Below are 27,791 nucleotides of genomic sequence, written 5' to 3'. Positions count from 1 at the left end.
CCAGATGTGAAATCCAGATGTGAAATCCAACCTTTAATGACTGATCAAAGCAGTAGTACCCTAAAAACATCCGCGAGATCTCCTCACTGAGGGTCCTGCACACCTGAAGCCGAGAAAGGCAGCTTTCCCACAGCTGAGCCTCGCCATGAGCTGGGGGGAGAGCCCGTCCCTCACGCCCCCGGCAAGACCCCCGCCCCAGCACTGCTCAACCCAAACGAAACCAGCCCAGAGCCCAGGCTGGGGAGAGAACCCGGCTCCCTGCGAGCCCCCGGGGATGTCCCGCCACCACCACCCCTCCTCCATCGGGAACCTCAGGAAGATGTTGGAGGTGCCGGACCCTCCCCCGGGGAGGCAAGGGCCGGGGCTGCCCCCGCCCGGCCCCGGGGCTCTCCGCAGGGCGGTGCCGGGGGGCGGTGCCGGGGGGGTCCCCGGGGTGGGACGGGCCCCTGCGCCGGGGGGCAGCGACCTCCGGGGCTTACGTGTGGGGCAGGGACGGCGCTGGCCGGGGGCACAGGCTGCGTCCCGCTCGGGGGGCGGGCACGGCCCCGGTTCTCCCCGCTCCATCCTTGTTTCCGAACGTGCCTCCGAGGAGCCTTCCGGGAGCGCTCCCGCGGCTCCACCCACGCAGCCCCGGCTCTCGCTCCCCTTCTCCCGGGGCCAGGGTCTCAGCTGCCCGGGAGGGCACCAAAGGGCTCTGAGCCCCCCGCCCTGGGTGCCCCGCAGTAGCCAGGCGGGCACCTCCGCCAGCCCCGGCGAGGGACGCGCACCTCGGGATCGACGCTATCCCCCAGCCCCTTTCTCTGCGCCCAACGCCACGGCCGGGACCCACGGAGGAGGGACGCCGAAGAGCAGGTCTAGCAGCAGCGGGGAGGAGACGTTCCATTCCCCGAAGCTGCTGAGAGCCCACGGGGAGGAGAAGGGCACGGAACCGGGGATGGCGCTGGCACGGGGCTGGGGGCGTGGGGGAGGCTCCCATGCCTCACGCTCCCAGCAGCTTCTTGACCATGTAGCCCGGCATGCTGTAGAGGAAGAGGGCGATCATGATGAGGAGCAGCAGGGCCAGCACGATTTTGATGATGAGCCACTTGTAGCGTGTGCAGATGAGGTATTTGATGGACTTGAGCGGGTTCAGGAACCAGATGAAGGACGTGTCCGGGCGGCTGCAGGGGAAGCAAATACCCATCTTTAACGCCCTGGCCATGGAGAAGGGACACCCAGCTGGCAGCGTGACAGCGGACACGGTGGGCGAAGGGAGGTGCAGGATCCCCTTCCCTGGGTAAGTCTGCACAGAGTGAGAGAGCCCAACCAGGAGGACCAGGAGGGTGGACAAGGGGAGTCAGTATGACACAAGCCAGATGAAGAAATGGAGGTTCCTGAGGGAGCGTGAGGATTCCAGCCAAAGCTGGACTCTGGTGGTGAGGACCAGAAGGGAGGAGGGGGTGCCAGGAGGCCAAGGAAAGGGGATGGAGCCAAGAAGAGAGGCAGAGGAGGAACAGAGTAAGGAAAAGCAGCGGGGCAGTGAGTGGCAAATGGTGGGGAACCATCACAGATGTCTCTGCCCATGACTCTCATTCCTGCATTCCCAGGCGCGACCCCTCCTTGCCACCCCACGAGGAGTGGGGTTTCCTCCTTACTTGGGTTTCTCCAGTGGGTCAGGCTCATTGCGAGCCAGCCCGGCGGGGGATTTCTCTGCCTCCTCTGCTGTCAGAAGGTGTAGCTCAGCCTCGACTTTGCCCTGCCGAGAGCAGAGAGCTGTGCTGGGACCAAGGCCGTGCTCTCCCACCTCAGCCCCTCTCCAAGACACAGTGACAGAGGGGACCTGAGGGAGCAGAGGCAGCTGCGGGATGGGAAGAGGGTGTCTGCATAAAGCGCAGTCCCCAAGATGCCAAATCCCTCCCTTTTCCCCATCCTTACTGTGACCTCCAGCTCATCGTTCTCATCTCTGGCCACGAACGGCCACCATCCCTTAACTCGCTTCTGCTTGAAGATAGAGACCATGGGCAGCTCTGCCTCATTCGTCACCATCTCCAGGCTGCACTGCTTCGATGTCTTGGCTCCCCGGGGGAAGCGGTTCAGGTCCAGCTCGATGGCCCCTGGCAGGAGAAAGGGGAGCACAGATATTGACACCCCCAAAACGCTGAGTCCTTGGCTGGGGGTGAGCTGGGCCAGCATCTCCTGCCCTGCAGAGCAACTCTGAACTAGCTCTGGGAACTAAAAAGCTGACAACTTTGCTACAGGAGCTGCCTTTGAACAGCAGCAGTGGAGATGAGGGCTCTTGTCCTACTCACTCTTACCAGCAGCATCTAAAGGGGTTTGTAGGACGTTGTGGACTTGAGGAGCAAAGCCGCCCTTCTAGGTTCTGTTTTTCTGCAGGCTTTGTCTCATCCCCAACTGCTCCCGTACTTGTCCAGCCATGGGCTCCTGGCTGGCTGCCCCACTGCCCCAGCTCAGCGGACCCCCCACTCACCGAGGAAATCATCGGCCGAGAAGTGGTCGGCGTCCCAGACCTGCAGGGTGAGGCGAGCCGGAATCTTGTACTCAGTCTCATCCCAGGAGAACATGGACTCCTTCTTGGAGATGACGATCTTCTCCTCCGCCATCAGGTAATCAAAGGGGAAGATGTAGCGCCAGTTGAAGTTGCCTTCGCCGGTGAGCGAGTGGTAATGGACATCTGTGTCTTGCTTGTCCTCCTGCTGCCCCTTCAGCCACCTGCAGAGCCCAGAGGGGTGACAGACGTTACAGGAGGGAGGAGAGGGCACAGGATCACCCTGTGCATGTAGCCAGCATGTCTCCAGGACAGACTGGAAGGACCTAAAAGGCGCCAGCAACAGGCTGGGGCTGCTTGCATCCCTGCAGCTGCATCTCCAAGGTCTAGCATAGAGGCAGGAGGGCTTTAGAGGGCGTCAGGGGTCTTTCTCTGGGCAGGGACATGTCAAAGAGGTGGACAGGAGCAAGGAGCATTGCTGGGGAGCCTGGAGCAGAACACGCTGGAAGGATGTCCCCATCTCACACTGGTGGAGAGGACAGATCCAGGAGAGGCTGTAGAGACCTTCTCACTCCACCATGGGGTAGTGAGGTCTCCCCTGATGTCAGTCTGTGCTGGTCACCACAGGCTCTCTGTGTTAGGACACATCTGTCCAAGCCCATCGAAGGTATTTAGGGCTCTGCATGAGGGTGGGGTTGTCTCTGCTGATCCCACCTCCAGCGAAGAGACCTGAAGCACCCAGCTCAGCCCTGCACCGTGGAGACAGTGGGGTCCCAGTCCTGCTGCCCTGGGCAATGGGGTGGCCATGCCCACCTCCACCATTGCATCTGCTTGTGCCACCCCATGTTCTGGCTCCAGTGAGCAGGATTCCTAGGGCAAAAGGGACACAGAGGATGGTCCATACCAGCAAGTCTGCGCCCCGGGGAACGCAGCTTTGTTTTAAAGACCGTGAGAGTCCCCCCATCCCCTTTCTTTGATGAGCCCAGGCATCTCCGCTCCCCAGGGTGCTCTCAGGTTTTTGTGCATCTGTTTGTCCCGAGGGGCTGCAGCCATCAGGGACAAGGCTCCATGCTTAAGCACCCAAAGCAGGTTCTTCTCTAGGCTCCGAGCATGTCCATGCCTTGCTCTGCCCCGCAAAACGCAAAGGTCAAGCGATTCCCCCACCATATAGATGGGGAAGGGCTGGAGCATCTCAGATTCAGAGCTGTTGCAGAAAACCACTAGGCTGGTGGGAGCCAAGATGCTAAACCAGACCCAGTTTCCGAGAGCAGCATGAGATGGAAGCAGTGGAGACCTGGCCTGAGCTGGCGAGGCTGCGGAGGAGGCTCTGAGGAGCCTGGCAGCCTAGTGGGAAACCACTGCGTAGTTGGCCACCAGCCTGAAACGCCATTGTGTTGATCTGAGGTCTTGTAAAGAAGTGGGCTATGGGCAGATGGAGGTCCTTCTCCTCTCTGTATGGGTGAGTTTTGGAAGGTGCTCTCCCCTACTGCCGGGTGAGAGTGAAGCAGAGGTGGGAACAACCTGAAAATTTGGCTCCAGATGTTGGAGCTGGAGGTTGCGGGGATGAAACGCCAAGTGGGGGCATGAAGGGGGAGACAGGACCAAGTGGCGAGGCCTTGACATAGATGTCAGACACCATCTCTTCCACCAGGAAAGCATCATCTTCCAAAACCACCTCATTGGGGTTCCAGATAACAACCGACCCGTTGTGCAGCCGAGAGAGAAAGAGATGGAGAGACAAGAAGACAATGGCAGTGTTGGCGCTATCTGCCCCTGCCCCATAGTCCATGTCCTATCCTCACCACTTCCCCGCTCCAAAACCGCCCCAGGGATCCCTCTACCCCAGGAAGAAGCTGAGGAGGTGGTGCTGGCATGTCACGCTGTACCTACCCCCTGACGAAAATGTCACTGGACTTCTCGCCTGTGAAGTAGTCATCGTCCTCCAGGATGACCTCGTCTGTGTTCCACACTATCACTCTAAGCTCGTATCTGGCAAGAGGAAGGGAGACAAGGAGGCGAGGTGTGGGGGCACGGGGGTGATGCTGCCAGAAACGGGAACTGCTCACAGGGACCGTATCTGAGGGACCCTGAGGGCAGGAACAGGGTGGTGGGATCTCCGCATGAGCTCAGGGCAGCCCGGGCAGGGTTCAGCGTTACCTCTCTCTGCTCTGAACCTCTGCAAGGCTCAAGGGGACAGCCCAGGTTTGGTCTTTGGTCCACTGGTGGCTAAAATGGAGTCTGCAAAACACTCTGAGACTAGCTCTCTCCCTGGTTTCCCCACCTTACTCAGCAGGGCTGTGTCTCCCTCCCCTAAAAATGGGGGGACATTTGTTGCTGCCTTCAGAGTGGCCCCTGCTCCCATGTCCAGGGCAGCTCGTTGGGCATCACCATCCTCCTTAGGACTCTAGAGGGTTCAGAGACTCTTGAGATACTCCCAGCGCTGCCATTTGTGTGCAGCAACTCAGGGTTTCCCCAGCCCCATTCACATTGGTTGGGAATTCTGGTGATGGAGAAAGCAGCTCTGGTGGGAGTGGGTGGGGGAAGAGCCGAGCCAGGTTTCTCGCAGGGCACAGCTGCAATGTGGAAAGGCTGGAGGGAGGCTGGGGGACGGTGGCAGAGACGCAGCCATACTGGCACAGACACATTGCTAGAAGCACCAGGGAGTCCTACTGGTGAGGGGAAGGGGGTTTACAGCCTCCTTACCCCACCTCCTCTGGTATCTCCCTCTGGCAAACCCTGGCTGAGCCCAGCTGTGGGACTTCAGCCCCAGCTCCCTCCTGTCTTCTCCTGTGTGTGGGACCTTCTCCTATGCTGAGCGTCTCCAGCACCTACAGCCAGTGTCAGGTGGTGCCCAGTGCTACCAGCAAAGACAGGGGAGATGGGTTAAACACCAGCCGTAACCGTGCTTGAAACAGCCTCTCTATAGAATCATGGAACGGTTTGGGTTGGAAGGGACCTTCAAGATCATCCAGTTCCAACCATCTTCCATGGGCAGGGACACCTTCCACTACACCAGGTTGCTCAAAGCCTCATCCAGCCTGGCCTTGAACACTTCCAGGGATAGGGCAGCCACAGCTTCTCTGGGAAACCTGTGCCAGTGCCTCACCACCCTCAGAGGGAAGAATTTCTTCCTTAAATCTAATCAAAATCTCCCCTCTTTCAGTTCAAAGCCATTGCCTCTTGTCCTGTCACTACACACCCTTGTCCAAAGCCCCTCTCCAGCTTTCTTGTAGCCCCTTTAGGTACTGGAAGGCTGCTGGAAGTCTCCCAGGAGCCTTCTCTTCTCCAGGCTGAACAGCCCCAACTCTCTCAGCCTGTCTCCCTATAGCAGAGGTGCTCCAGCCCTTGCATCATCTTTGTGGCCTCCTCTGGACCCGCTCCGACAGCTCCGTGTCCTTCTGATGTTGGGGTCCCAGAGCGGAACGCAGTAAACCCTATCCGCAAACCTATCTGCAAAAGAGAGCTTGAGCCAATCAATAGGAATATCTCAGCTCCAGCTCATGGGTCACCACTGAGCACAGCTCTCCTGGGCTGCACTGTAGATATCCCTCTGCTTTTCTAGTCTGTGCCGGTGCCTAGATCTTGCCCTTGGCCTCAGCTTTCCCGCAGCTGCCTGCCCTGCTGTTCAGACCCCAGCTGCAGCCCACTGGCATCAAGGGCCATTCTCTCCATCCAAGGAATCATCTGCTGGGCAGGGGAATGCTAAAGAATCCCCCTGGGATTGCCCAGTGTTGTCCCTGTATCCTGGCCCTGGGGTGGGAAAAGGGGCCCAAGGACATGGTCTGGCAGGGTAAGGCAGGGCTAGGAGGGATGCCGAGGGAAGAAATGTCTGTCTTCTCTCTAAATGATTTGGGAGAGGGCAGGGTGGGAGGGAAGAACTCTTTATTGTACTGCCTGTTGCCTGCTCTGTGCTGCTAGATTGACGAGCTCTGTCCCAGTAACCTTCCCTGCCCTGGTTCTAGCCATCACCTCCTGGAAAGGGTCCTCCAGTCTTGGGATCTCTGGCAATGCCAGTATGGTTGAGGTACCCAGGCAGTGGGCAGGGCAGGAGAGGGGAGAAGCAGGGCTCCATTCCCAGCCTCGAGTTTCCCGGGAGCTGGTTGGCTGGGAGGTTCCTTACTTCTTTGGTTTCCTGGGAGAAATATCAGTGGCAGGGCCAGGCGCTGGCATGTCCATGGGAAACATGTCCACCCACATCTCCAGGCGACCCTGCAAGGTTGAAGAGGTGCAGTCAGCTCCCCTTGTTCCTCCTTGCCCCCCAACCTGGCAGTGTCCCTCCCCCCCAGCTCCTCTCGCTCTTCAACATCAGTCTGGCTGTGCCAGATGTGGGGCAGGGCCTGCTGCACTGAGCTCTGCCAGATATGGGGCAAGGCAGGGCTCCCCTGTGCCACAAGTCCTTTTCCACCCCCTGAAGTCCTTTTCCATCTCCTGGCATGGTGTGGTGTGGAGGTGCACAGGCATGGGGGAATCAAGGGACCAAGGGACTTGGGGGTATGACATGGATGCAGGTTGGGGCAGGACAGGCATTGGAGATATAGTCTGCTTGGGTCAACAGGTGACTGTTAAGGGCTGTTGATGCCCAAGTGCCAACTCTTTGCAGATTGCCTTCCTTGTCTCTGCTGCCCACAACAAGGTGGGTTATGGCTGGTCTGCTCAGCTAATGTCTCTGCTCCCTGTTTGGAGCCCCTGCAGCTGGGACTTTGAGGACCTGCTCGATGCCTGGCTTGTCAGGGTTCAGCAGCGGACGCGTCTCCACGTGCTCGGGGACCAGCTTGCAGCCTGCCCGTGGGATGTCCTCCCAGTGGCGCAGCACAGCCAGGGCCAGGTGTTCATCCGTCTGCTTCTTCTGACCTGTGCGGGCAAAGGGAGGGCTGAGCTCAGAGAACGGGGCAGAGAAACACCAGGGACAGCAAACAACCTTCCTCCTCTACCCTTAATCCAAGGGAGCAGAACTGCCTACTAGATAGTCCTCTCTGCTTCCTTGTGTACACTTTGTCCTTCGGCCAACACTTCCTAACTCCTCTCCTTCTCCTCTCTCTGCCCCTAGTCACCTACAGAAGGTCCAGATCCCCTGCCAGTCTGCATTTTCCCAGGCTCAGCAAGCTCCATATCCATTGACCACGCTCTTCTCCTCTTCTGCACCCCTCCTGGCCTGCCTTCATCTATTTTGAGCACACCTGAGTGCCTTGGGACACCACCATGGCTTGGGGATGCAGTTTCATGGAGAATGGCTTCCCAAACCCTGGAAAGGCCAGGGTGGGCTGTCTTCATTGCTCCTTGGGCATGCACTTCCAGGAGGAAGTTTTCAAAGGCAGCTTTGGTGATGCTATGTCACAGACGTCCATGAGTGATTCTGAGCACAACTCACTGGCCAGGGTGGTCTACAAGACTCCATCTAACTGGTCACGTACTGGAAAGTCCATTTAAGGTGGTGGATGGAGAGTGGTTGCAGTGCCGCTTTGGAGTGATGGGACCACTATATCTTTCTGTGATCCTGAATGAAGAGGGGACACCCCAGACCCCCTGCTCCCCTCCCCTCCACAACCTTCATCCCATGGGGCAGATACCATTTTCATCCTCAATCTCCGTGGGGCCGGTGAAGACCCTGTTGGCAACTTTCACTCTTCCTCCCGGCCCAAAGTGTGGCCCATCCACCTTGCCCTCTTTGCACAGCTTGGAGAGGATCTGGGAGGGCTTCATGGGGTCACGCCAGGCGTTATAGCCATGTCTGTGAACAGGAGGGCAAAGTCAGTGTAGCAGTAGCAAGATTTGGAGGAAAAAGCCATTTTGTTCCCCTCTGCCAGCAAAACAAAGGATTCACAGGGAAAGGATCTGAGGCAGCAAACGTGAAACTTCAGAGCAGACCAGGTCCCTCTGTGGCTCCTCTCTACGCTTTGCTAACACTCTCCCACCCCAGCCCCTTCACTCTGTGCTGACTCAGACCTGAAATTCCCAGTGCACCCCACTTGTCCCCCTGAGGCTCAGCATTGCTCCTTTGGACCTGCTGCTATTTCACTCTGGCCTCACCCCTCTACCCAGTCCCACCAGTGCCCTTCAGTTGCTTCCTCTCTGCCCTGGGCTCCTTAGAAACTGCTCCACCACTGCCCAGCTGTGCTGGTCACAAAACCTGTCTTAAGAGTGAGGGTACAGCACAGACTCCCTCATTATCAGACAATCTATCTCCTGCAGGAGATCTAGGCTTGGTGTGGAAGATGAGACAGGCATGGGTCCAGGCAGAAGGTCGGGCAGGGAAAGCTTTGCTCGTACATAGAGTAAGTCTGTGACACCCCACAAGTAGCTCGATGCTTGCTGTAGTAACGGTTCTCCAGATCAATCTTGGTCTCTCCAATGAGGTCGTCAGTCCCCACCAAGTCCCAGTCGTAGATCGCCACTGTCAGCATGGACTCCATGGGGAAGGTGGCCTCGATGTCAAAGGATCTAGGTGAGAGGAAAGAGAAAAGTTGTTGAAGGGTTTGGTTGCTACTCAAGACAAACACATGGGTGAGATGGGTCTGCTCCCATCTCTGGACAGTGTTTAATTTGTGTCTACCACTGCAGGACATTCAAGGTAGGAGTTTCAAGTAAAGCTGTTTCAGATCCAGCAGCCCTAGACAGGAGGTGGCACAGGGTGCTTGCTTGATCTGGATGTCTCAATAACCTTGAAACTACATTTGCATGTCACTGGAGATCCAGGCCATACCCTCACTGGAGATCCAGGTTATACGCTCACTGGAGATCCAAGCCATACCCTCACTGGAGTTTAGGCCTAATGGTTCCTAAAGCAGGTACATCATCTTGATCAGATATGGATGTTTCTTGAACACCCCTTACTATATTGACCATACCGCTTGGCAAAGAAGGACAGATGGCTGAAACGAGGATGCCCTACACTGCTTGCAAGGACAGTACTGTGTGATGAGTCTCGTCTTTTGAGGCCAAGCAGCAGCTGTGGGACGGCTAGGGTGCTGGTCCAAGGGCTGGCAAGCTTGGCTCAGGCTTGGCTCACCCCTTCCAGGTGCAGACAGGTAACAGGGCTGGGGTAACTCACTTTCCAAAGACAGGGTTCAACTGCTTGGAGATGTAGTTCTCCTTGTCTTTGATGTCCGTCTTCCCCAGCTTGATGGCAATATAGGGGTCAGCCTTCCCATTGATGTCAGCTGGGTGAAGGTCTGTGGCCTGGAGAGAACAGATGAGATATGTCAGTGCCGTCCACAATAGCGAAGAATTCAGGGATGGCCCTGTTCTCCATCCCTGAGACCGTCTGGCCATAGGCATGTGGCAAAGCACTTTGGATCCCCTAAATACAGTGTCTTGGGGATAAATCCTGCCTTGTGTTAATCCCTGTCCCGATTTGGGGAGGGGTAGGGGCTGGCCGTGTCCCCACAGAGAGACATAACCACAGTCTCCTTTGGCATCTCTTTCATCAGTGGAAGGAAATGTGTTTCTCTAAAGAAATACCAGAGTGACAATGTGACCAAGATGTCAAGACAACTGTCCTCTTCCCCTCTTGTTCTCTCCTCTTGCTACATTAGGGCCAAGGGCTCCTGGCTTCTTCCCATAAAGGAGGTGAGTATTCCCAAACTCTCCAGTCCCAATCTCCATCATGGCACACAACAGCAGATGCCCAAGCCAGGACGTATCCAGCCAGTCCTGGCTGGTAGTGGTGTGATCAGGCTGGTGTCAACCATTGCAGCCTCAGTCTGTTGGTGATGGATGGGAGACTTGTTATCCCGCTGGGCAACGGGATATACCATGGATGATCGGGCTAGCAGGAAACGTAGCTGAAAGTAGGTTGCACTTGTAAAACACCAGGACAAGGTGGTGACAAAGAGCAGCCCAAGTGCTTCTAGCAGGACTGAGATCCCTCAGTAGCCTCTCCCTGGCTACAGTACCTCATTCATGTGCTCGGGGACACAAGCATCACTAGTTTAGTGGTCAGGAAAGGATTTTTTTCCAAGAGCACACTCCACATAAAGAAATGCTTCACTTAAGCACTGGGACAGTGCTGGTCCCCCCTGCATACCAGGAGAGAAGTTTCTGGATCTGGCAGGAGCTTGGATCTGTCTTGCTCCCAGCGCTTGGAGCACATGGATATGGAGACACCATTCAAGTCCTCGTCAATCAGCTGCTTCAGTCGTGCTGCATCCTTGGCCCTGATGCAGTAAGCACTAGAACCTGACATCTCCACAGCTTTGGGACCAGCTCCTGGATGCGTGCCGTGGAAGGGAGCGCAAGACCACCCCTTGCCACACCGCACGGTCATACTCACCCGCACAATATAGACTCGGACCAGCACATTGATGGGGTCATTGCTGGGGATCCCCTGGAACATGCCGAAGTTGGGGTCGTATCCTGCTTCCTTGGTGATGTCATCAGGGAGAGGCACTTTGTAGACACACATGGAGCCCTGGTGTGAGGGAACGCACAACCTGATGAGAGTCCAGCTGCCCAGGGGCATGGGGTAAGCAGACCCATCCCAAACTACCCTTCCTGAGGAACCGGCCAATATCCTTGTTTCTAGCCATGTGCTGGAGCAGACAGGCCAGATCTGGAAATTTCCACCACTATGCAAGGACCTCTTCAGGGATTGCAACCATGAGCAGAGAAACAGGTCAAAGAAAAGGAGGTCGGCAGAGGAATCGAGCTAGGAAGGTGATCATGGACAGGGATTTCCAAGAGTAAAAGTGACAGGAGGACAAAAGCAATGGGAATAAAAGCGTTGACAAGGGATGGGCTGGAAAATCTATGAACTACCACATGAAACACTGCTGATTTCTACACTCCCTAAGCATCTGGTCCTAGCTAAGGTGGGGAACTGCCTGCTCATCTCCTCTGCTAAGCAAACAAAGGGCAAAACTGGCATCAACAGGCTTCATCTGGCCTCAAAAAGGTTCTTGTCCAAGAATCTTACAGCTGACAGACGTGCTCCTACGTTGCCTGAGGGACTGGCAATGGCGCAACATGGCCGTGAGCCCAAGTTACTGATATTGGTGAAAAACTGTTCAGAAAGATAACCCAGGGCATGACTCATTTCCACAGTGGGCAAGAAAGAGGAGCTGCTTTTCCCTTGGCCTTCTGTAAGAACCATCAAGGACCTGTCTGCCCGCAGATCACCATCTCGGTGGCTGCGCTCTTTGAAGCCATCTGATTTCTGGGGCTATCTCAGGAGCCTTTCTCTCCCTGCAAGGTGCCTGCAGCTGAGTCAATGCAAATTGGTTTCTATCGCGTCCTGTTGGCAAGGGCTGCCCAAGCTGCCCCTGCACTAGCCCGACTCGGCCACCAAACTCACCTTGAACCTCCCCACTATTCGCTCCTCCTCTGTTGCATTGTCATCGTTGTCCCCGATCTTCCCGCGGAGCAGGTTAAAGGTGTGCAGCCAGTCCTCAAAGTTATCAAACTCTGATTCTAGCTCTTTGTTGAAGACCTGAGATGACAGAAAGTTAAAGGAGGGGAATTAGTTTTAAAAAAAAGAAGAAAAAAAAGTGAGGAAAAGATATAGTGACTACTCAGGTCAACTCAGAGGGAATATGGACACCTCAGCTCCCAATGCCCAATTCTCCAGGGAAGGAAAAGATCTCCAGGGTCATTGGGTTGGATCTTGATGCCACGAGCACCTCCCCAAACTGATAACGTACAAGAGGGAAGCTCAGCTGACAGGACGAGGCGGTTGTCCCCGCTCTGTGCAAGACCCAAGTTCTGAACCCTTCTGAACCCTAGAACCACAGACTATGTTAACCCTAATAAAGACCACGGGCCAGTACGCTGAACCAGAGCCCATCCCTACCCTCAGTCCTGGCTGGGCCGGCCATTGCCAGCCTGGAAAACTCTCCCCCTTCTCTCAAACTATGGAGAGAAGCTGGCAGTCCCAAGGCACGTCTCACCTAGGGTTAGATACCCCTCAGAGAGGCAAGGTGCCTCAAGCAGGGTTGATCCATCCTGCTCTGGTCTCCAGTGGCTTCCAGCCTGCCATTGAGCAGGCAGCGTCTCCTCCTCCCCTGCCAACACACGCACCTTCAGTTCATCAATCTTCTGCTTGTTCTTCTTCTCGGGAAGCTCAGGGGCTGACTGTTGCTTCTTCTTCTTATCGTCTTTGGGTGCTTTGGACTTCTCCTTGTTCTTTGCATGACCCTTGGAGCCTTTCATGAAAGAGTCATCAAGTTTGATATCTGAGCTCGAGGGGAAGCAGCGGGGAGGGAGGAGATGGAAATGAGGGTGAGGAGGGGTGGAGGAGACAGGGAGGGGGGACTTGATCAAAGTCCTTCAAACAGGAGGAGCATGAAAGCTGACAGCTGCAACTGCCTGCAACTCCCACCCAGTCCTCTCCTGCCTTTCCTTGCCTCTGGCCACTGCTGCCCAGCTCACATCTCCAGGAGCCCAGAAGTCTCTGTGCAGGAAGCTTCCAGAGTTGACCTGAGCAGAAGTCATTCAGAGGACTATGAAACATGGACTGAGAGTGCTGGGCTCTGCCTAGCTTCAACAGCAGTGCGAAGACCTGATCCTGCCCACGGCATCTCCTTTTTTTTTCCTTCTACTTGAGATTTTTCCTGCCGTGTGCAGCCTGAAGAGTAAAACCCCAGCCCAGGTATCACGGAGGGGACAATGCTTGACCCTCAGCACCAGATCACAGGCTGCTGCCCTTAAGGAGGTTTTGCCCATTACCTACTGCAATGACACGTTGTTAAGGTCTCTATTCAGAGCAGCCACCAGCCAGGGACATCAACTAACCTGGGAAGAGGCTGCCTGGAAAGGCACACGTTCAAAGAAAACTTCTCCCACCCCTCTAAACCCCCACCCCTCACTGCCTCTGACAACTTTCATGACTGCCGGGATGCAGATGGGGACAGACTGATGACAAAGGCTTAATGCGGAAGAGGAAAAGAGGAAGGAATGGGAATGCCAAGGGGAAATGGATCCTTCTTAGAAAACAGAAAGAAAACAATGAGGGACACAAGACATCCCCTCCAGCAACCCTGCTGTGACAGCAAGCCCAGGAAGAAGCTGCTCAGAGTTGTCTCCAAGCTCAGCAAGACCCAGCCTCATCTTTATCATGATATGAAGACTAGTCTTCCAAATGAAACCAGGCTCTGTATTTTTCTCAGCTAATGGATTTTGCGTTGCCCGGGCATGACAGCAAACTGCTGTCATAGGGACATGGAATATAGGGACAGCACGGGTGAAAGTCTTCAGGGAAACTCCTCCAAGCCCCACTGGTGGGACTGGGCCTCCAGGCTGCAAATGGACAAACTCACCCTTGACCAACATGTCTCGGCTCACCAGTATTCTTAGCCCACATCATAGAATCACAGAATGGTTAGGGTTGGAAGGGACCTTCAAGATCATCCAGTTCCAACCCCTCTGCCATGGGCAGGGACACTTTCCACTATATCAGGTTGCTCAACGCTCCATCCAACCTGGCCTTGAACACTTCCAGGGATGGGGCAGCCACAGCTTCTCTGGGCAACCTGTGCCAGTGCCTCAGCACCCTCAGAGGGAAGAATTTCTTCCTTAGGTCTCATTGAAATCTCCCCTCTTTCAGTTCAAAGCCATTGCCCCTTGTCCTGTCACTACACACCCTTGTCCAAAGCCCCTCTCCAGCTTTCTTGTAGCCCCTTTAGGTACTGGAAAGCTGCTGGAAGGTCTCCCCGGAGCCTTCCCTTCTTCAGGCTGAACAGCCTCAACTCTCTCAGCCTGTCTCCATAACAGAGGTGCTCCAGCCCTCACATCATCTTCATGGCCTCCTCTGGACTCGCTCCACTTGCGGTACAAAATTTGTCTCACCCAACTTTACACATCTGCAACACCCCATCTGAGCTACAGACCCCTGAATTCCTTCAGAGAAAAATGCATTTAGGACACAATTCATCTTATTGTAATATAGTATTGAAAACAGGTCAGAGAACTTGCCCTAAAAATGTATATTTTTCTTCACTGCCTGTGCTAGAACAGCAGGCAAGGAGGACTCTACATGCAGGTAAAAGCAGTCAGATTAGATAAATCCCAGACCTTTTGTCTGGTTGAACCTTTCCTTGTGAAACTGGAGCAAAATAAAAAATAAATTTAAGCCTCCTGGAAAATGAGGATGGAAAACCACATGAAGGTGATGTAGAAGTATCTATTACTTGACATGGGCCATAGACTTCAAGCACACAGCACTACAGCTAACACATCTGCACGGCCAAAGTGACAGGACTTTTGATGACATATGGACTTGTGATTGCACAAAAATGTCCTCAGACAATAACACGGATCCTGGTCACTAGTCTTCATTACTTGCACATTGCTGTCCTTCCAGCACGGAAGGGTTGGAGACTGCCACAATACCATACTCTGATTTGGATTCAACTGGCATTAGCATCTTCTTCCCCCTGACGGTGGTGAGGCACTGGCACAGGTGGCCCAGAGAAGTTGTGGCTGCCCCATCCCTGAAAGTGCTCAAGGCCAGGTTGGATGAGACTTTGAGCAACCTGGTGTAGTGGAAGGTGTCCCTGCCCATGGCAGGGAGGTTGGAACTGGATGATCTTGAAGGTCCCTTCCAATCCAAACTGTTCCATGATTCTGTGTTAACCCAACACAGCTCACACCAGGACTGCATTCACAAAAATGGTGATGGGGATATACAACACACTACGAGCATCTGGTTTGGCAGAAAAGCAGTGATGGACTCCAAAAGGGATGTCCAGACATCAAAAGGAGTCCTGGTCCTACCTTTCCCTGCCAGGCTCCCTCTCTTGTTCGCAGCCTGCTTACCCTCTGTAATCTCCATCTCTTCCTTCTCTTCTGCTTCTGCTGCGGCTGCTTCCTGCTGCCGGAGTTGCTGGGGAAGAAATGAAGCAAACAGGGAGTGGTAGAGGTTTCTGTGCTCACTGGAAACACACGTAACTCAGGGACATGTAACTCAGGACAGGTTGAGGGAGGGGATTCTGCTCCTCTGCTCGGCTCTCGGGAGACCCCCTGCAGTGCTGCGTTCAGCTCTGGGGTCCTCAACATCAGAAGGACACGGAGCTGTTGGAGCGGGTCCAGAGGAGGCCACAAAGATGATGTGAGGGCTGGAGCACCTCTGCTCTGGAGACAGGCTGAGAGAGTTGGGGTTGTTCAGCCTAGAGAAGAGAAGGCTCCAGGGAGACCTTCCAGCAGCCTTCCAGTACCTAAAGGGGCTACAAGAAAGCTGGAGAGGGGCTTTGGACAAGGGTGTGTAGTGACAGGACACGGGACAATGGCTTTAAACTGAAAGAGGGGAGATTTCAATGAGATCTAAGGCAGAAATTCTTCCCTCTGAGGGTGATGAGGCACTGGAATACCTGTGTCTGAATACAAACCAGTCAACCTAGACTGCACCCAAGGAAGAGGAATCCTGCTCAGCTCTGCCTGGTCAAGAAAAAGACTTGCCGGCAGTTGGTCAAGGTTAGCGAGGAAAGTGCCACAGCCTGCAGCCTTTGGAAGTAGCTGGAAATAGGTGAGACCTTACAGGCAGGAAACGTTTTCCTCTTCCATCCTGACATACACCCCTCCTCTGCTCTGCACCCACCTCCTTCATTGTCTCAATTGAAGCAAAATACTTGGACCACCAGTCCAGCATGCTCTCGTCCGGCTCCTCCTCTTCTACTTCCTCTCCTCCTCCTCCTCCTTTCTTCTTCTTTTTCTTTTTCTCCTTCTCTTCCTCAGACTGCAGGGACAAGGGAAGCAAAGACAGAGAAGAAGAGGGATCAGACAAAAGCAAAATGTCTGTTAAGTACAAAGGTGATGGGTGAAGCACTTGAGAAGGCAGAACCTTGTCCTTGCCATGGGTCGGGATGCTATCCAAAGCACAAGTACAGGTTGGGCTGAGAATGGATTAAGAGCAGCCTTGAGGAGAAGGACTTGGGGGTGCTGGTTGATGAGAAGCTCAACATGAGCCGGCAATGTGCGCTGGCAGCCCAGAAAGCCAACTGTGTCCTGGGCTGCATCCAAAGCAGCGTGGGCAGCAGGTTGAGGGAGGGGATTCTGCCTCTCTGCTCTGTTCTCCTGAGAGCCTCCTGCAGTGCTGCATTCAGCTCTGAGGTCTCAACATCAGAAGGACATGGAGCTGTTGGAGTGGGTCCAGAGGAGGCCACAAAGATGATGAGAGGGCTGTAGCACCTCTGCTATAGGGAGACAGGCTGAGAGAGTTGGGGCTGTTCAGCCTGGAGAAGAGAAGGCTCCTGGGAGACTTCCAGCAGCCTTCCAGTACCTAAAGGGGCTACAAGAAGGCTGGAGAGAGGCTTTGGATAATGGTGTGTAGTGACAGAACATGGGGCAATGGCTTTAGACTGAAAGAGGGGAGATTTCAATGAGATTTAAGGAAGAAATTCTTCCCTCTGAGAGTGGTGTGGCACTGGCACAGGTTGCCCAGTGAAGCTGTGGCTGTCCCATCCCTGGAAGTGTTCAAGGCAAGGTTGGATGAGGCTTTGAGCAATCTGGTGTAGTGGAAGGTGTCCCTGCCCATGGCAGGGGCTTGCAACTGGATGATCTTGAAGTTCCCTTCCAATCAACCCATTCTACAAACCTCCAGGCTGAGCGGCCTCCTCACTTTTCCCCATTTACAGCCGCAGACACTGCAACGCAGAGCAGTAGAGGAAGTTGTCTGAGGCTCCAGAGAGACACTGTGTCAGAGTCCTGAGACACCTCCTCCTGCAAATCATCCCATCCATCTATTTCCCAGGCTACAGCACCTGAACCTGACATGGCGGCAATCCTCCCTCTGCTGCCAAAGTGCCCCGGGTCCACTCCGTGGTGCAATTAACCCTTTCGCAGCTGGTACCTGCTTGTGGTGGGAATAACCTGCATCTCTCCCACAGGGTGCTGCCTGCCCAGCTCCTCCTGGGACAATCAGGCTGAGAAGTCCTGGCCCAGAACAGCTTCCCAATCTGCAAAGACCTGGCTACTGCCATATTTATTGATGAGACAATGTTGCTCTGTCTCTGCCTTGGGATGAAGGGGTGCTGGTCCCCACCTATCTTGGGGCTGGTGAAGATGCCTGGTCCGTTAAAAGCCACACAGAAGAGTTGGAAGCAGGGATGAGGAGCAGATCCATCACTTACCACGTCCACCTTCACCACTGCATCGGAGTTCTGCCAGCCGGGGTGGAAGGGAACAGGGAGAGGGAGAGCAGGTTAGTGGCGCAGCCTCAGTCGAGTACACACACACTGGTACATGCATGCACTAGAAGTCAAGGACACCTCCACAGGGATGAAGGAACCGAACACCTTGCAGGAAGAGCCTTGGGGTAAAGCTCTGCATACAGGGCAGATGTCTGCTGTGGAACACCAAACCCATCTTCACGTGGGAGATGTGTCCCTGCTAAGGGAGAACCACAGTCCTAAATAGTGAGACATTGGGTCTGGAGAGACGCTTTGGCTTTCAGCATAGATAACACCTCTCCGCTCTCAGAACTTGTCTATCTAGGAAGGTCTGCAAGCAACTGTGGTAGAATTCAAGCAGCATGATGGTGCTGGGGCGTTCCAGACATACTCATGCACACATATCCTGCCCATGGCAGAGGGGCTGGAACTAGATGATCTTGAATGTCCCTTCTAACCCAAACCATTCTATAGTTCTATGAAATTCCAGTTCTAGGCAACAAAATGGGCAAAGGTACATGTAGTGTGTGAACAAAGCCTGATGCCTCTGGCACACATCATAGAATCATAGAATCATACAATGGCATAGGCTGGAAGGGACCTTAGAGATCATCACCTGTCCGATGCATGCAGTGCCACGCTTTCAGGGCAAGCACAACAGGTCTAAAGAGCTTTGGCTGCCTCAGATGGACTCTGTGTGGCTGGATCAGCTCTATGGCACATGCAACTGCTGTGTCTTGTGTGGCTCAGGCTTGCTGCATGGTGGGTGTGCAGCAACACCATGCTGACCACCCAACCCCATGTTCAGCAGGACAAGGCAGCCTCTCTTTGGGTGGAATCCCTCAGAGACTGGCAATTCAGTGAGGAAAGAGATGTTAAAGTGGTGCTGACATATGGCTACTCACAGCTTCCAGCTTCACCATCGTCTCCATCTTCTTGATGGGAACCTCAGGTTCCATATTGACGACAATCTCCCCTGTGGGGTGAGAGTGATGGGCCCCGTTGGCCATTGCCAGATAGCCGTTGAGATGTTTAGCTGGAGAGAGGACAGAGAAAGAGAAAGAAAAAGAGAGAAGGACAGTGTAAAGGAGAAATTGAGAGCTCAGGTGAGATCCTACAGGATTCATGCAGAAGGGAAGTGCGACTGCCTTGTTGAGAGAAGAAGAGAGGTGGAAATGAGAACAGACCCTTACAGTGTGATTAAAAATCCCTTCCACAGCAATGGAAAGCAGATGATAAGAAAGGCTTGTTATTTTCACCTGCACCAGCCTCCAGAGGAGAAGTAGCAGAGGAGATGATTGCCCCAAAAGTATCAGCTAGCATGGACATGACCACAGGTCCAGACCTCTGGCTGGAACAAGTGGTGGCCCTCGGTAATCCCTTTGGAGACCTCCTGTCTCTGCCCAGCCAAGAGTGCTTCCACTTCCACCAAGGACTGGGAGGAGATGAGCAACTCCTGTGGCTCACCAAGCCCTCAGCTGCTGCGCTGGGTGCAGGGCAAGTGGGTTTGTGATGGTTTTTGCTGTTATAGCAGTGAGACTCCAGAGCAAAAAAAGAAAAAAATCAAAGGGGAATCATGGCTTCACACCATGTGCCTTCTCACCTCCCCTTGACCCAAACCCTGAAGTGCTGCTTGCTTAACCAACAAGGAGGTAATATCCCATAATTCTTACAACCTTCTACTCAACTCCCTATTCTCCGTGCCCCTCAGGTGTACACAATGCCCTAACAACCCATACCAGCCAGGTCCCCATGGCCCAAGCCTGGTACCTGTCATATTCCAGTGCTGGGCTTTCTTATCTGGTGGGCGGTAGATGAACTTCCGCAGGGAGCTGACAGCGTGGGACCCCACCAAGGTGTAACGCCCGAAAGCCCGGCAGTCCACCACCCAGATGTTGAGGGGTGGGTGGAGAAGCTCATTCTCTGGGAGGTCCTGGGAAGCAAAGATGTGCTGGTTATCAAGGGTTGGATGTGGGCTGTGGGATGTCTACTGTGGTGGTTGGAAAGGCCAGTAGGGATTAAAACAGGGATCTTGTTGGAGGAAGGGGTCCGGAGCAGCTCCAGCATGGCTTGGGAGCCCTCAGAGAAAGGCCACCACCAATTTGGCTTGAGCTCGTGTCCTCCATTGCTGTGGGGAAACTGAAGCAAGGGGCTAGGAGCCATGGTTTGGGCTCCAGAAAATCTAGGTTTCAGCTGAGGGCTCAGGGGGAAGAGGAAACACTCACCACTTCAAACCACTTGACCAAAGTGCTGAAATTGGGGTTTTTCTTGTAGTTCTGGATGAGGGCTGACTGGACTCCCTTCCCCGCACACTCAATGTCCACCCGGGGCCGGTCCACCTGGGCCAGGTTCACTCTCTTTAGATCCCTCAGCCCCCAAAACAAGATCTAGGGCAGGAGGAGGGGAAAGAGCACAATTGTGAGAGGGACTGTCCCTGGCTGGAGCTAGGGTGGAGGCAAAGGAACTGGTTCTCCATATCTCCCAGGACCAGGGACCCTACTGTAAACATCATTGCCTGGGCAGTGGTGGATCCCTGAGGTATCTTCTCTTCCTCCACATGGCTCAGGGCTGCAGCACAGTCTCTCTCACTGACACCCCACATAATCCATCCCACGCCTGATCTGCAGAAGCCTAAGATCTCCAACCTGCTGCCCTCAACACTCCTTTTTCTGCCTTTCTAACCTTTTTCTGCCATGGGACTCCACAGAGCTGGACCAGACCAGCTTTGCCCACCCACAGTGGCTCTTGATTCAGCACTAGCATCATTTTGTCAAAACGGTATCAGTATCACCGGGGAAACTTGGCTCTCCCTTCTTAAGGTAACAGATAGCCACTGTAACCAAAAGTTCCCCTAAACTGAGATTTTTCCACCTCCTGATTCCCCATGGCTGTGTCCACCTTGCACATTAGAGGAGAACAATTTATTTAACCAGATGCAAATGTGTGGAAGACCATCAGATAGGATTCTTCTAGAGACCTGGAGATCTGGTCAGCAGCATCTCACCTGAGCAGAGCATCTCAGGCTGCTCAGCATCTCACCTGAGCAGCCCCTTCAACCACAGGTGAACCGTGCACTGAACGTCACTGGCTGTACTGCCTGGATCACCACTGTCCACCAGGACAACCAAGAGAGAGGGACCCTGACTGGATGCAGCACCCTTTAGATATCTACAGATACATGAGAGGCATCCTGCCTTCAATGTCTGAGATGGGTGGGATGCAGCTCATCCAACTGCTGCACTTGCAGATGTATCTCTAACGTGCCCTGCATTGTGTCTCAGCCCAAAAGCCACTCACCACAGGGCTCTGGACTTGCTGTGGTGTCCACATTTAAGACAGCAGGGAGTGATCCAGTCGCCTGTTCTTTTAGGGCAGCTGCAGCCTCGCTCCTTGCGCGGCCAGCACAGGCAGACCCTTACAGTGCAGATATCTGGTCCTAGTGCCCAGATAGTCATCAGAGCCTCAACGATCCCTTCTGGCCTTCAAACACTGATGGACAGGCTCTCCTGCCCCACGCAATGCTGAGCATTACAATTTGGTGCTCCAAGGTGATTACCTCCACTCTGTATCTACTCAACACTGGCCGAATCCCCAGTGGCACTGGCAGGATGGGGCCCCGGTCCATATCTGTGGGGCCGTCGATCGGGGGCAGGTCTGACTTGCCCCCAGGGCCGATCTGGAAGAGATGCAGTGTGGATTACAATCTGTTTGTTGAGCTGGTGCTCAGCTGCTGATCAGTCTCAGCTGTAACTGGCACACCCTGGTCTCACACATTGGGTCTGTGTTGTCTCAGAGGGTGCAGGAGCAACAAGAGTTGCTGAGCATCCAGCTGACCGTACAGCGCAGGTACTCTGACAAAAGGCATATGCATGAGCAGGATGTACGGGGTGGTCCCGTGCTTCCACACAGGACAGACCCAGCAGCAAAGTGAACTTCTCAGCCCACCAACACACCCCAGCCCCAGGGCTAATCCTTTTCTTCCTGCAAGGAGTTGTATCTGCCTGGGCTGGGCGTGAAGAGATGCAGAAATGGTCCGAGAGCTCAGCCCAGGAGCAGGCTTCAGGTCCCATTTCCAACCCAGGGCATGAGGGAGATCAAATATCCCATGTGAGCCATTCCCTAGAGAAACCACCCCACAGCAAGGACAGTTGGGAGGGAAAAAAAAGGGCTTGGATGAGCACCTGCCCTGGCAGGCAAAGGAGAAGGGAAAAGCCCCTTGGGGAGCAGGACAGCAGGCTGCAAAGCTGCCCTGATCTCACCATCGTCATAGGGCATCTGAGGACCTTGCAGAAGGACAGGCATGTAAAGGAAAGTCTCCTTTGAAATAAAGCGGAGACTCAGAGGTGAAGGGATCACCAGCTCCGAGGCACTGCCTGCTGCCGGCACACACAGATGAGACACCAGCCTTGGGACCACTGCCCCTGGCTCGGCTGCATTAGCCGTGCCCAGGGCAGGTCGGTCCTTGCACATCCCAACCCACCAGCACCATGCTGAGTTTGCTGGGGCCTCTCTCTTTTCAGCTGGGACGTCTCATGCCCCCTGCACACCAGGAGACTGCTGAGACACGTCCATACACACACAACAGTTTCAGTGGAGGGGAAAGGAGGCAGGAAAGTGGGAGAGTGGAACTCTGCTACCCCCACAGACTCTGAGGCTAAAATTTCATAGAATGGGTTGGGTTGGAAGGGGCCTTCAAGATCATCTAGTTCCAACCCCCCGAATTTCACCCTATTTCTGGGGTGCTGCTATGAATTCACACCCCTTTTTCTCAAGACCTTCAAATTGGCATCTCCAGGAACACCAGGACTCCCATTGGCATCTCCCATATCCCAGTGATAATGCAGAGTTTGGGCTAACACAACACTTCAGTGGGGTGCCTTGTCCAGCCTGGGACTCACTGCACATCATCTTGACCAGCACAACTGGGCAGGAGCTGCCCTCTCACTGGGTTGGTGGCTGTGTTAAACCCTTCTAGCTTTTCCAGGACCTATGAAATACCCGCTCTCTGCAGCACCTAAGATATATAAGCACAGGTGAAGCCCCGCTCCCTTGCAACCCTCCATCTCATCTTTTCCATCCCTTAGTCTGGGGTGGCTTTGGCCAGCTGGTACCTGGAGCAGCTCGAAGGCAGCCAGCAGGTCACCAGCTGTGGAGTTGCCCCGGTAGATCTGGTAGTACTCCAGCTGCGGGGGGAAGCGTGGCAGGCAGTAGTGCTCGTCTGACATCTTCACCACCGGTTTGGCAAAGGTGCGGCCCATGAAGTCAGCTTTGCCCTGTAGAGGCAGAGAGAGCACTTGGGAGACCTCGCGTTGGGTCAGCAAACCCAAGGCAGCCCCACAGCTCTTCCCCATCAGAACAGGACCAGCCTGGTGGGCCTGGGACACCAAAGCTCAGTGACAGCTTTCACTCCTGGCTTCCTCAAATAAGGTGAAGGAGGTGGCCTAGGGCTGGGACAGCAAGGAGGCCAGGGCTGAGCATTTTTTCTAAAGGGAAAGACTCGGGTAATGTCTCCTTGCCTCCAGCCTCACAAAAGCTCTTGCTTTGCTCTCCAAAAATAAGATATCATTAAGTTAAGTCTGAGATCTAATGAGCAGCAGAGGCTCCTGGTCCATGCCATGGGAGATGTGGAAGATCCATCTTTCAAGGGTCAGGAGAAAAGTTCCTTCTCACATCCTCTTCACCATCTGCCCTTGCCTTTGACTCAGGAGTGATCCCAGCATCTAAATCATTAACGTTTTTCTTCGCTGAGAGTCATCTTACCACCGTGTCCTGGTCGTAGATCTCAATGACAATTATAGGAGGGTCATCCCGCATCTCATGGGCTTCCCCATAGAGCTCCACGTTGTCAAAGACCAGCAGCTGGTCCCAGGTTGGACAAAGAGTCTCATTGAGAACCTGGAAGAACAGGAGAGAAACTTACTGCTCCAGATAAGGGCTAAGGCCCTGCACAAGGGCAGCAGACCAGGCGTTGGTCTCAGCTTCCTGGCAGCACTAGTGGGCTGCTGCACAACTTTTTGGACCAGTGAGGCATGGGGTATCTCCCAAGGACTCCTCTGAGAAAAAACAACAACCACCCAGCAGCAGGCAAGCAGACACAAATTATTCCCAGTGCCCACCAGGCTTGCTAAAGTTTGGTGGCCCTCAGCCCGGGAAGGGAAGACACAAAGACCACTTTAACATAGAATCATATAATAGTTTGGGTTGGTTGGAAGGGACCTTCAAGATCACCTGGTTTCAACCCCCGTGCCATGGGCAGGGACACCTTCCACTACACCAGGATGCTCAAAGCCTCATCCAACCTGGCCTTGAACACTTCCAGGGATGGGGCAGCCACAGCTTCTCTGGGCAACCTGGTCCAGTGCCTCACCACCCTCAGAGGGAAATTTCTTCCTTAGATCTCATCGAAATCTCCCCTCTTTCAGTTTAAATCCATCACTCCTTGTCCTATCACTACATGCCCTTGTAACATTGTGTGTGCATCTTAGGAGAAACATGCTCCAGCTCCTCCTAACCAGGCAGGTGAAACCCACAGGGACATGGGACAGCTGTGCGCTGGTGCGGGGCGACATGTCGTGAAGGTATTCCTGGGGAAGAGCCTTCTGGAGACAGTCAAGCCCCAGTGCCATGACTGTTTTCCCACCCCAGGACCTCATCATCAACCTAATCCATGATCCACTAGCAGTCACGAGACTGGATGAAGATGAAGGATGAAGAGCTGATGGGACCATGCAACCATGCAACACCAGAGCCCAGCCCAGCCTTCCAGGTCAGGAGATGGCCTTTACCTCAGTGCATTGGCTCTGGGAAATGAAGAAGACTCGTGCAAAGGGGTCCGAAAGGCCACTGCTGTCGGCTGCAAATAAGCTCCTGGCTTGATACATATGGGCTCGCAGCTGGAAAACCTGCTTCTCTGCAAGAGAGAGGGGAAGTGAGACAGTTAGACACACAACCCTGGAGCCCCGTTGTGGGGCTGAGCCTGCAGAGAGGTCCCAGGTGCATGCCTTTGCTCAGGACCAGCACTGATGAAGGGCACAGGCTCAAAGCATGAGCCCTGAATGGGTACGGACTTCCTCCATGTCCTGCTCATGGTGTGCAGAACGACAGCTAGGAACAGGGTAGGGAAGAAGGTGCACAGTTCCCACACCCCAGCTCCCCATGGGAGCAGTGGGATCTCAGACTGGGACAACTGGAATTATTTCCCCTCCTAGCTCCTGGAAGCCCTTGGTCCAAATGGCGTCTAGCCAGGCACTCTCCTGCCCTCTCCATGTCCTGTCCTCAGACCCGCTGCAGGCAGGAAGTTCTTACTGGTGTAAAGGAGGCTGATGGGTGGGAAGGATGGCAGGTTTTGGCCTCTGGCGGTCTTCTTCTCCTCGAAGCCACAGGGCAGGCCGCTCAAGAAGTCTTTGCGCTGTTTGTTGAGGCCCAGCCACAAGTACATCTCCATCTTGGCCTGAACTGTCCAGCCAGCAGGTCCAAACCCCCTCTTCCCAGGTAGCTAAGCGCAAAGGAGAGAAGAGTTTACATGGATATAGGGAAGGCCTTGGAGATGGAGAGACCACCTCTTGCAGCATCCAACTCCTTCTGGTGCATCGTTTTTACCGCTGCCGCTTAAAACCAGGGACCCAGCCTTCATCATTTTGGATCATGACACTGCTTTGGCTCATGAATTACCTTCTTCCCACCATGCTGGCTTCCTCTTTCTAAGACAACATCCTCTTTTGTGGCCAGCTGGATCAAACATCTCCTTCCAGACATTTCTCGCTTACTGGACTGGGTAAGATCAGTGGCTCACACTTCCTAGCAGCAGAATTCCACCCCTACCAGTAGAGTATGGGTCTGTTTTGCCTACTATTTAAGCCCCAGCAAAACTGGATACACAACTCTCTCATCTCCATCTCCCATCCTCCCAGTCTGTCCTTCCTCCAGCTCCCTCCTCTTAGCTGCAGTTCCCCCAAGGAAGACAGACCCGCACCTTGAGGAAGATGGTCTTCACTTTGGCGCAGTCTTTGCCCATCTCCTCGTCCACAATGGAGTAGAGGATATCCTTAGAGGGGATGCGGGCGTAGGCAATGCGCTTGTTGTTACTCATCATCCAGATGAAGATGTCGGGAATAGTGTGCTGGGGCTGTGAACATCAGCAAAGAGCCCTGTCAGTGTCTCAGCTCTTTCTGACCACCGAGGCATCAGCAGGGCTGGAGACCTTCTGAAGGCAAATTCAACAGATGCCACAGGAGGTGGGTGTACCTATTGTCACATTAGAGCCATTGAAATGGTTTTGAGCCTCTCACTGTAGAAGCTTTTCTGCTTAAGTCACTCAGAGCTAAGCTCAGCAGGGTGAAGCCTAGCAGGAAAGAAACTGGGATTTACATGTGTTCTAGTTTAAAAAAAAATTAATTTTGGATTAGAAGACTAAAGATGTTCCTCTTCTCTTCAGTCAGTGGCCACGGGGACCATATGGCAGGGGCCATACCTCCATTCCTTACTACGGAAGAGGTTCCCAGTCTGGACAGGTCCCATCACACCTCATAGTCTGGTTTATGTTCTGCTGTGGTGAGTCAAAGCCAAGGAAAGCCTCGCTGTAAGAAGGGACACATGGTCGAGGCTGGGAGCCTGCCATGGGAAATGAGAATGGGAGGTGCAACGACTACAGCTCCCATGGACCAGTAAGCCTCAAAGCTGACCCAGTCCTAAACTGTAAAAACATCAGAAGAATGGTGTAATCTTCTGAAAGAAGAAAAGGATATTTTGCAGCTATTTGGAAAATATTTCCTTTGGAAGTTCTGTGCACAACTCTAATCCATTGGGTTGTTATCTATTACCCATGAGCTGGAGTGAAGAAAGAGTATGCTGCAGCAATAAAAATTAGATGGTTTGAATTCTGCAAGAGGACAGGGCTTCATCCCACAGCCCTTTGAAGAGCCAGTTACTTTAACAACTCCCTACCGAGCCAGGATCCGAGTCAGCTCCCTGCTGCTGACTTCAACGCTGCGTGGACACGTGCCACCTTCCAGTGACTGATCCCCCAGGGAATGGCATGGCCACACAATGGATGAAGATGGCAAAACTGCCTTCGGCTCAGCTGCAGGAGAATCCAGCTCTGTTACTGGCTGGGACAGGCTCTTAAATCTGTTTTAGCATTGACTCGTTCCAACCCAGCTGTGAATGGGCAACCTGGGAGGCATGGGGTGGTGGGTAGACTCGGAGTGGCTCCTTGCACAAGACCCGTGCTACTGGGGACCTCTCCTGCTTAGAGAGCTTGCAGAGAGGTCTCCATCCATCTCAGGCTGCTGTCACCATGTGCTGACCCAGCTAACGCTGTCTCTACATGCAGAGGGACTCACCTCATCCACCAAGAACCGGAGTTTCTGCAGGAAGTTTTGCACCAGCTTCAGCTTGTCTTTCATGGTGTTCTTCTTCACCTGAGACCGCAGAGTGGTGGCTTGCTGCCTCATGTTCTCCTGCAGTTAAAGGGGAGCCAGGACATCACATGAGCAAGAGCAGAAGGGAGCACAGAGAAGGGAGCAGCACCAGGCAGGTCCCTGGCATTCGGGACGGGGTGGTGAGGAGGCAGATGCCTTAATCCCACCATGTGCATCCTGCTGATGGTACTTCTGACACCTGTTCGTTAACCTTGGCACGATGCAGGCAGGGCCCCTGACCGTGCAGAGATGTCTGTCCCAGGAGAAGATGCGCAGGGCAGAGAGGTGTCACCTGTGCTTAGGGTATTTTGGGGTGGCTTCAAGCCTGGTGTTAAGGATGGTCTCTCCCCTTCTGCTGACCCTGCTGTAATTCAGCACCTGACCATTCAGAAAAGGGGATGTAGAGGCTTTTGCACGTTAAATTCACTACTCTGTAGGAAGCAGCTGGCTACTGGAGCCAGTGTCCTTGGCTGTGTCAGCTGGATAAGCCACCTGCTCTTTGTACATCCCTTCTGCACATCTAACTCCTTTGCAAGGAGCTGGGCTACCAGCCCCAAACATCTAGGCCATATCTAGCCCTGGAGCAGCTGTGCTCTGCAGAGCTTCCATAAATTACTCCTTCCCAGTTTGCTCAGCCATTTGACAGCAATGTAGCTCCTCCTCTGCACTCCTGGATTTCTTTACAAGGCAAAGCAGAATGTGGTGGAGGGGAAGCAGCAGCATGGACCCAAGCACCACCTGGAACTCATGCAAGACCCATGTGGTCTTAGGCTCCTCTATTCAGAAATAAAC

At 54.1% G+C, this 27,791-nt stretch overlaps 1 protein-coding gene across 5 annotated transcripts in view; it reads right to left on the bottom strand.

The window, feature by feature from the left end:
- Positions 1 to 979: 979 nt before the first annotated feature.
- The window catches only part of OTOF (otoferlin), a 110,929-nt gene continuing 84,117 nt past the window's right edge, over positions 980 to 27,791 (bottom strand). For 2 of the 5 annotated variants that reach the window (XM_086624733.1, XM_086624742.1), the window contains 26 exons: positions 26,922 to 27,038; positions 25,553 to 25,705; positions 24,886 to 25,075; positions 24,366 to 24,490; positions 23,341 to 23,475; positions 22,692 to 22,853; positions 21,137 to 21,256; positions 19,806 to 19,967; positions 19,351 to 19,513; positions 18,486 to 18,556; positions 17,542 to 17,571; positions 16,011 to 16,148; positions 15,233 to 15,299; positions 12,497 to 12,621; positions 11,775 to 11,909; positions 10,755 to 10,892; positions 9,534 to 9,661; positions 8,753 to 8,923; positions 8,053 to 8,213; positions 7,194 to 7,336; positions 6,606 to 6,694; positions 4,376 to 4,474; positions 2,468 to 2,709; positions 1,915 to 2,093; positions 1,635 to 1,735; positions 980 to 1,160 (listed from right to left, as the gene is read on the bottom strand). In XM_086624733.1, coding sequence (XP_086480859.1) covers positions 980 to 1,160; positions 1,635 to 1,735; positions 1,915 to 2,093; positions 2,468 to 2,709; positions 4,376 to 4,474; positions 6,606 to 6,694; positions 7,194 to 7,336; positions 8,053 to 8,213; positions 8,753 to 8,923; positions 9,534 to 9,661; positions 10,755 to 10,892; positions 11,775 to 11,909; positions 12,497 to 12,621; positions 15,233 to 15,299; positions 16,011 to 16,148; positions 17,542 to 17,571; positions 18,486 to 18,556; positions 19,351 to 19,513; positions 19,806 to 19,967; positions 21,137 to 21,256; positions 22,692 to 22,853; positions 23,341 to 23,475; positions 24,366 to 24,490; positions 24,886 to 25,075; positions 25,553 to 25,705; positions 26,922 to 27,038 — 3,525 coding nt within the window. Of the gene's footprint in view, positions 1,161 to 1,634; positions 1,736 to 1,914; positions 2,094 to 2,467; positions 2,710 to 4,375; positions 4,475 to 6,605; positions 6,695 to 7,193; positions 7,337 to 8,052; positions 8,214 to 8,752; positions 8,924 to 9,533; positions 9,662 to 10,754; positions 10,893 to 11,774; positions 11,910 to 12,496; positions 12,652 to 15,232; positions 15,300 to 16,010; positions 16,149 to 17,541; positions 17,572 to 18,485; positions 18,617 to 19,350; positions 19,514 to 19,805; positions 19,968 to 21,136; positions 21,257 to 22,691; positions 22,854 to 23,340; positions 23,476 to 24,365; positions 24,491 to 24,885; positions 25,076 to 25,552; positions 25,706 to 26,921; positions 27,039 to 27,791 lie in introns of all 5 variants that reach the window. The other 3 variants (XM_086624725.1, XM_086624722.1, XM_086624714.1) reach the window with 3 other exon arrangements.

This window comes from Tauraco erythrolophus, chromosome 2 (genome assembly GCF_009769465.1).
Source record: "Tauraco erythrolophus isolate bTauEry1 chromosome 2, bTauEry1.pri, whole genome shotgun sequence".
Taxonomy (NCBI): Eukaryota; Metazoa; Chordata; class Aves; order Musophagiformes; family Musophagidae; genus Tauraco; species Tauraco erythrolophus.
Note: the sequence above shows the minus strand (reverse complement) of the source record. Positions and strands in the feature narration are given on the sequence as shown.